This window comes from Salmo salar, chromosome 13 (assembly GCF_965601325.2).
Source record: "Salmo salar chromosome 13, fSalSal1, whole genome shotgun sequence".
NCBI classification, from domain to species: domain Eukaryota; kingdom Metazoa; phylum Chordata; class Actinopteri; order Salmoniformes; family Salmonidae; genus Salmo; species Salmo salar.
The window spans coordinates 62292244-62299370 of NC_138303.1; the positions used below are offsets into that span (position 1 = coordinate 62292244).

Below are 7127 nucleotides of genomic sequence, written 5' to 3' on the forward strand. Positions count from 1 at the left end.
TCACTATTTCACATTAGATGTACAATCACAAACAGCAGCAGACAGACACACATTATTTTAAGTAATTTATTAACTCCTGGAATTCAATGGTTGTTAACCCTAAATGTCATCTTCAGAGCAGAACTGAGGAAATATTCCAATAGTACTAAGCTAGTAAACACCCTAAGTTGAGTGACAAACAGATCGCACACATCTACGTCTTCGACAAGCACTCCCAATCCACAGGACATTTTTATCCCCACTTCAAATCTCCTACGACAGCTTGTCTCCTTATCATGACTTTAAGAAGACAGCACAGAAGAGGCTGCATTTACAAAATTCTGCACTGCGCTATCATTTCAGTCAAAAAAAGCAATTTATTCAGTTGACTCAAAAAGAAAAGAAAAAGATATTCGGTAAAAAAAGACAACTATAGCTATTGAAAAAAGGAGTTAAATTGTAAAGACCAGACTATGCATCTCATGTGAATATGTGAAGTAACATTTGTAAAAACATGAAATAGCTTTTTGTATTACTTTGCACAAGCAATAGAAATGGTCATGCTATGGAGTACATGGGGGGCACTCTAATAGATTAAATGTAATATTAACACGTATGAACAGCGCAGTGCAACCAGTTAATGGAACAATCCTTTCAGTGTGTTAGTGTTGGCATGATCCTCCTTCATTTCTCTTCACACCACTGGTTCTCCTTGCGTACCTGGGGGGAAATGGAAAAGCAGCGCACACTGTCACATGGCTCAAATGTATATTAACACAAGGCAGCTCCGTATTCAGGACTGCGGTTCTGCCCTAAATAACACCTTGTTCATTTTAGTGTACTACTTTTGACCAGGACCTATAGGGCTCCTCAAAAAAAGGTAGTGCACTGTGACTGTATAGGGTGCCATGTGGGACATCCTGAAAACCACAGAAGACCATATTACCTGGGCTTCCTCCTCCTCTGTGAAGTCATTTTTGATATTGAACGTCTTCCTGATCTCCTCTGGGGTCTTGCCTTTTATCATGTTGGCCACCGTCTTGCAGGTGACATCTAGCAGTCCTTTGATGTCCAAGTAGTTTGCGGCCTAAACATTAAAAAAATATATCATAATAATAATAATAATAATAATAATGAGGATGAAAAGAAAACAACTGCAAATACTGCCTTTCAAGTGAACTACTGCAGCCCTGGGCTTAGGCCGAGTAAACAGGTCTCAGGAGCTGGGAAAAACCTACTGCTCAAATGACAGACTTGTGTTACAGTTCCTAGAAGCCCTGAGCGCTACCAGAACATATTGCACAAATCACTGCACAAGAGCCATGCAAGGCTGCTTGTTTAACTTCATATGCACATAGCTGATACTTCCTGAACCGTTTACACACAGGAAGAGAAAACGCAGCCGTCTCCATGTGTTTCTATGCAAAGCCGGTGGCAGATTTGCCTCCCACCTCGGCGGCAGCTGCACAGGGAGGGACGGAACATGCTCAGGGAATTTCTCTGACGCTCAAGTTCAAATATTTGCCACATGTGCCTCCCCTCGGTGACCAATCGAATTACAGGGGGTTGGATCCCTTTTTCTGGGGTGTTTCATTGGATAATCCATCAGAGAGGAGGCATTTTGTACCACCAGAGTTTAAGATTTTGGATAAACTGTCGGAAACTTTGCTGCTTTATTGGCTGTGTGTAAGGCTCTTTAGTAATGAACTACTACGACCTCCAGTTATAACTTTATTACATTTTATTAAGCACCTACTCGCTTAACTGGTGCTGTATGTTCAGCTAAGCCATTGCCTAAATTCACGACCTGAGACACTTCCACTTTGTATGTGTGCAGGTGTCAAACTGTTTCTGTGAGTGAGTGGCAGGGGGGGGTGGTAGGCACACACCAGAATGAGTTCGAAGAGGGTCCCTTGGTCCACTTTGAGGAATTCCTGGTCCCAGACGGGAATGTCGTCCGTCCTCTTCTCCTTGTTCTCGTCATCCTCGGGGGGAGGGGGGTCGTCTTTATGGTGGGTGCACCACTGGATCACCTGGGAGGGAGGAAACGGGAGTGAGAAAGGAAACAACATGAAAAGGAACAACTATTCCTGGCACACAGTCCGTGAATCAACAGTCGGACACGCCAGGGCATCCATCTCCCACGGAGTCCCGTTTCAGAGGCCTAACTTGACGACCGAGGTCAGAGCACACATGACGTTTTCTGTTTAGAGCTGTATGCTTCTGGCAGAGAGACACATGCTATTCTACAGATGTAAGAAACAACAAAAAACCTGACGTTAATTAAGTCAGGCAGAAAATGTATAATTGTCTGACCATGCAAACATTTCCCCAAACAAAATGTAATTCATTAGCCACATGGATACAGTTGCTGAACAAAGCAGCAGAAACAACATCAGCTTGTCCCTCAGTTGGAGACACGCACAAGAGAGCATGGAACAATTCAACTGGGAGATGGAATAACAAAATCCCTTCACACAGTATAAATCCAATTAACACCGTCTACACCTTCAGCAGGCAATCACACCATTTGATTTGTAGAGATTCGGACAAGCACAGATGACTAGTTGCATTTGTTGGTTTACACTCCTCAAATCATCCATTGACCACATGAACATTGTAGACTGTACCCCTAAGGCCAACTATCCCAACCGTCTGTCCTTGAGCAAGGCTGCACCTGTAAGTCGCTCTGGATAAGAGTGTCTGCTAAATAATGTAATGATGAATGTAATGATCGAGCATGGACCCTCACAGTGCCTCCCACATAGGTACGGATCCCTGTTACAGGTTTGGGACAGTCATTCTGCCTACACTTACATTGGTTTAAATTGTGCCCAAATGTTCCACTTCCTGGAAAATCATCTAGGAGAAAAGGCTAAGAAGGGTTTGGGTTGAATTGTGCCACTATGGATAGAATTGATGTGTAACTAAACTGATAAAAGTGGAAGTAGACATAAGATAGCCCCAGCTCTGGTTGGGAGGAGGCACTTTACCTAAGGTTATCAATGTCCAACTTCCAACAGTTTGCCTTTCCCTCAGTCCATTGCACCAGATATGGAATAACTGTCAGACAGTGAGTCCACTTGCCTTCTTGAGGATGGCTGCATTCACATTCGGGAGGGGGACTGGATCATCATCTCCTTCATCATCCATACCCAAATCTGTCAAAGACAACCATTAGACAAGTGCACAAAGATACTGCCAGACGGTTTTGATAGCTGCACTTTAAATCAAATTGTATTTGTCGCACGCGCCGAATACAACTGGTGTAGACGTTCCCACGAAATGCTTACTTACAAGCCCTTAACCAACAACGCAGTTCAAGAAATAGAGTTCAGAAAATATTTACTAAATAAATCAAGGTAAAAGAACATTCCGTAACAATAACGAGGCTATATACAGGGGGTACGGTACCGAGTCAATGTGCTGGGGTACAGGTTAGTCAAGGTAATTTGTACATGTAGGTCAGGGTAGATGTTTAAGACGTACTAGTGGCTATGTAGACTACATAAAAGATTCTCAACCTTATGTAGGGTGTCCACCCACTCTGCCCAGAGTTGGTGGAAACGCACTTTGGCGATGAAATATCCCTTCCTTATATTAAATAATACATATTAGCAAGACAAATATGATTCTTCATGTTCTGAATCATTCAGTGGGGTCTTTCCTAAAATATCATTCAATCCAAAAAGTTGGATTTTGTAATCTAATACACCCAATAATAATAATAATAATAATAATAAAACCAATAAGAGCTCTGTTGACAGAATGGCACACTTTCTCCCAGTGACCTTTGACAGTTGGTTTTGACCAGAGGCTTCCCCTTGAAAGCACGTCGCTTTATGGAAATTTCAAATAGAGATCTCTGCGTGCCCTCGATCAAAATCAATGAGGGAGTCATTTCTCCTGCTGAATTCATTGTTGGTGAAAACCCTACGTTAGGATTTTACATGATGTGGTGGTAGTGTGCAAAGTTCTTTCCGTGGGTTGCAAAAAGCTAAATTAGCATGACACAAGTTGCATTAAATATAAAATGTTTTGAAAATAAAACGCTTGGTATACGCCCAGTGCTCCTTTAACATTTTACAGAGACATGCTTGTTTGTGAGAAATCTTCAAATAACAAGAATTTTGCATTTTGCATTAATATAGAGTGTCTAATCAAAAATGCATCTTTTGACCAATGGGTAAAATAATATGTTAATTTTGTAGATGATCCTCTATGAAAACCAATGGTCCAAACCTCATGTCTATATCCAATCAGATAAAATGTTATTGGTCACATGCACCGAATACAACAGGCATAAACTTTACAGTGAAATGCTTACTTACGAGCCCATTCCCAACAATACAATTAAAAAAGCAAATATTTGCACCAAAAAAAAGGAAACAGTAACAAAGAATAACGAGGCTATATACAAGGAGTACCAGTACCAAGTCAATGTGCATGGGAACGAGGTAGTTGAGGTAATACAGTATGTACATGTGGGTAGGCAATCAGGATATATAATAAACAGAGTAGCAGCAGCGTATGTGAAGTGTGAAAGTGGTTCTATGTGTGAGAGTGTGTGTGTGTGGCGTCAATATGCTTGTGTATGTTTTGTGTGTGAGCGTATGTAGTGTGTGTGTGTGTGTTGGAGTGTCAGTGTAGTATGTGTGAGTGTGTGGGTAGAGGTGAGTGTGCATAGAGCCAGTGCAAGGGAGTCAGTGCAAAACAATTCAGATAAATAATAAAGGAGGTCAATGTAAACTGTCCAGGTGGCCATTTGATTAACTGTTCAGCAGTCTTAAGGGTAGAAGCTGTTCGGGTGCCTTTAGGTCCCAGACGGTACCACTTGCTGTGCGATAGCAGAGAAAAGAGTATGACTTGGGTGGCTGGAGTCTGACTATTTTTAGAGCCTTCCTCTGACACCACCTGGTATAGAAGTCCTGGATGGCAGGGAACTCGGCCCCAGTGATGTACTGGGCCATACTCACTACCCTCTGTATTGCCTTGCAGTCAGATGACAAGCAGTTGCCATACCAAGCGGTGATGTAGCCAGTCAAGATGCTCTCATTGGCCAAATCTTTTCAGCCTCCGTTCAAAACATATTGGGAGTTTTTACCCTTGTTGGATGGTCAAAATTAGCACAACTAAATCAATGGAGGCCAGAGAAGAAAAATAAGTTGTAAAAAAACCCTGAAAAACAGCATTGTCAGCTAGGCTGGATGCTGTGTGAGAATTATGGCTACCTGACAGGGTCACCATTGAACTCTTCATCTTTCTTCTCAAATCCAGAGGATATAAAACAATATAGAGGTAAGATATATATCGATTTGAGACATGACATGTGGTATTTTCATATTTTTGTATACACTGTTAAAACTCCAATAACCTTTGATGGGATTATGGTAGTTTCATGGGGTTTGGACCATTGTTTTTTTTAGAGGAGTAACAACATAATTAACATGTTTTACCCACTGGTCAAAATATGCGTTTTGATTTTAACACCCTACTCATGTTACAACCACATGATCACAACAGAGTACATTACTACACATAGCTACATACCTTCCAGCATTGTCTTTATTGTAACAGACTGCTTTGCTATCTCCACATCCACCTCAAAGATCTCTCCATCTGAGCTTTGCAGTTTAATTGTGGGCATCTGTAAAACAGGAAAACGTTTGTCAGTTTCAGGCTTCGCGTTAAATAGCGGGGTAATGACATATTGGGCCATAAACTACATGTTATATAGGGTGACAGGCGAGCCCTGTATTCGGCTTACTGACAAGGTAACAGTTACGCTACGTTGGCTAACGTTAAGGTGCCTAGTTGGTAAGCCATTTCCAATCCTAGTTAGATAACGTTACATGTTTTTGTAACGTTACAAGTAACGCCAGTTATTAGCTACCCAAACACTTGCCAGCCAAGTTCATGTTTCGGTAGACAGGCAAGTTAGTTAACTAAGTAGTTCTACCTAGCTACGTTACCAGTTCACGCAACTGACTGTATAACGTTAGCTGTAGAGTTAGCGTGTGAAGCTAGCTAACGTTATCAAGCTAGCTAACGTTAATAAGCTAACTCAACATAGCTATCTAGCTTCGATTCCAGTCTGTTTCATGAACTAGGTACAGTAGTTAGCATTAACTTGCTTGGTTACTACCTAACACATACAGCCTGAGTAACTGTAAACAAACAGGATATCTGAAACAGGCATATGCTGAAATAAGATGTTAGATTCAATACTGGCGCTACACTTAAAGTAGCAATAATTTCAGGTAACAGTAAGCTAACTAGTTAGCTACGTTAACCTTAGCCTGCTGTGCTAGCTGACGACTAGCTAACGACGTCGTCAGCAAGGCCTCGTCTTAGCAACCATATTCAAGTAATTTATATTTTCATTTAGATATAGGAATACTGCATTTAAAACACAAATTATTTCACCAAGACATGCAACTAAATCGTATATAAATGGTTACTTACTGTGAATGTTTTAAAGCAAATCTAGAGATAAAATGTTAAACGTCAACAGGGCCAGACCGAAGCACAGGCAATCACTGGAACTGTGCTAGCTACGCTTTGTCAAATGGAGCAGGTAGTCTTGTGATATGCCTGTGAGTGATTTTCCCCATTGACATTAAGACAGAATTTCACGTAATATTTATTAACAGGATTGTCTTCTAATGCTATTATTGTAATATTTGGTGCATTCTGTTAATTTTTGCGTCCAAAATATATACAATTATAGTATTATCTGCGCATGTTGCTCTTCATGACGTGTACTGCTCAGGTTCTGTCAATTTGTCCCAGCACAAAAACAAATTACCGTAATTGTTTTACTCTCTTTGTGCATTCATATTGTTGGCCAAGATGTTAGTATTTTTATTAATGCCATGACAGTAATTGTTTAATGTAAATATGCCTACACTTTGTTGTTGTCTTACTTGAATAGTAGGCCTATGAAGTATTGCATATAACATGTAAAATATTATTCGCATATAACATGTGGCTATAAATATTATGTAAAATATTTTTCACAACAATGATCACTGATTCACAATCACACCTTTACCTTGACAAATATTCCGAGTTGTAATTTTGAGTCCTGCCGTGAGATGGCACTCTTTCCACATTATTTGTATATCATTATTTCCATGTATATTCTT

General features: G+C 40.6%; 1 protein-coding gene across 1 annotated transcript; it reads right to left on the reverse strand.

Annotated features, from left to right (window-relative positions):
• Nucleotides 1-52: 52 nt before the first annotated feature.
• On the reverse strand, nt 53-6752 carry skp1 (S-phase kinase-associated protein 1). Its single transcript, XM_014136881.3, has 6 exons — nt 6445-6752; nt 5530-5626; nt 3067-3140; nt 1869-2012; nt 926-1066; nt 53-699 (listed from the first exon to the last, which is right to left on the reverse strand). Exons 2-6 carry the CDS (start codon nt 5624-5626, stop codon nt 664-666), a joined length of 492 nt encoding a protein of 163 aa, XP_013992356.1. The 5' UTR covers nt 6445-6752; the 3' UTR covers nt 53-663.
• Nucleotides 6753-7127: the final 375 nt, after the last annotated feature.

Excerpts from the sequence above, each read along its gene's own strand:
- skp1 (XM_014136881.3), bottom strand. The coding sequence starts at position 5,626 with ATGCCCACAATTAAACTGCAAAGCTCAGATGGAGAGATCTTTGAGGTG. Across the intron at positions 2,013-3,066 it reads ATGCAGCCATCCTCAAGAAG|GTGATCCAGTGGTGCACCCA; the intron begins GCAAGTGGACTC and ends CCTCCCTCCCAG. Across the intron at positions 700-925 it reads CAGAGGAGGAGGAAGCCCAG|GTACGCAAGGAGAACCAGTG; the intron begins GTAATATGGTCT and ends ATTTCCCCCCAG.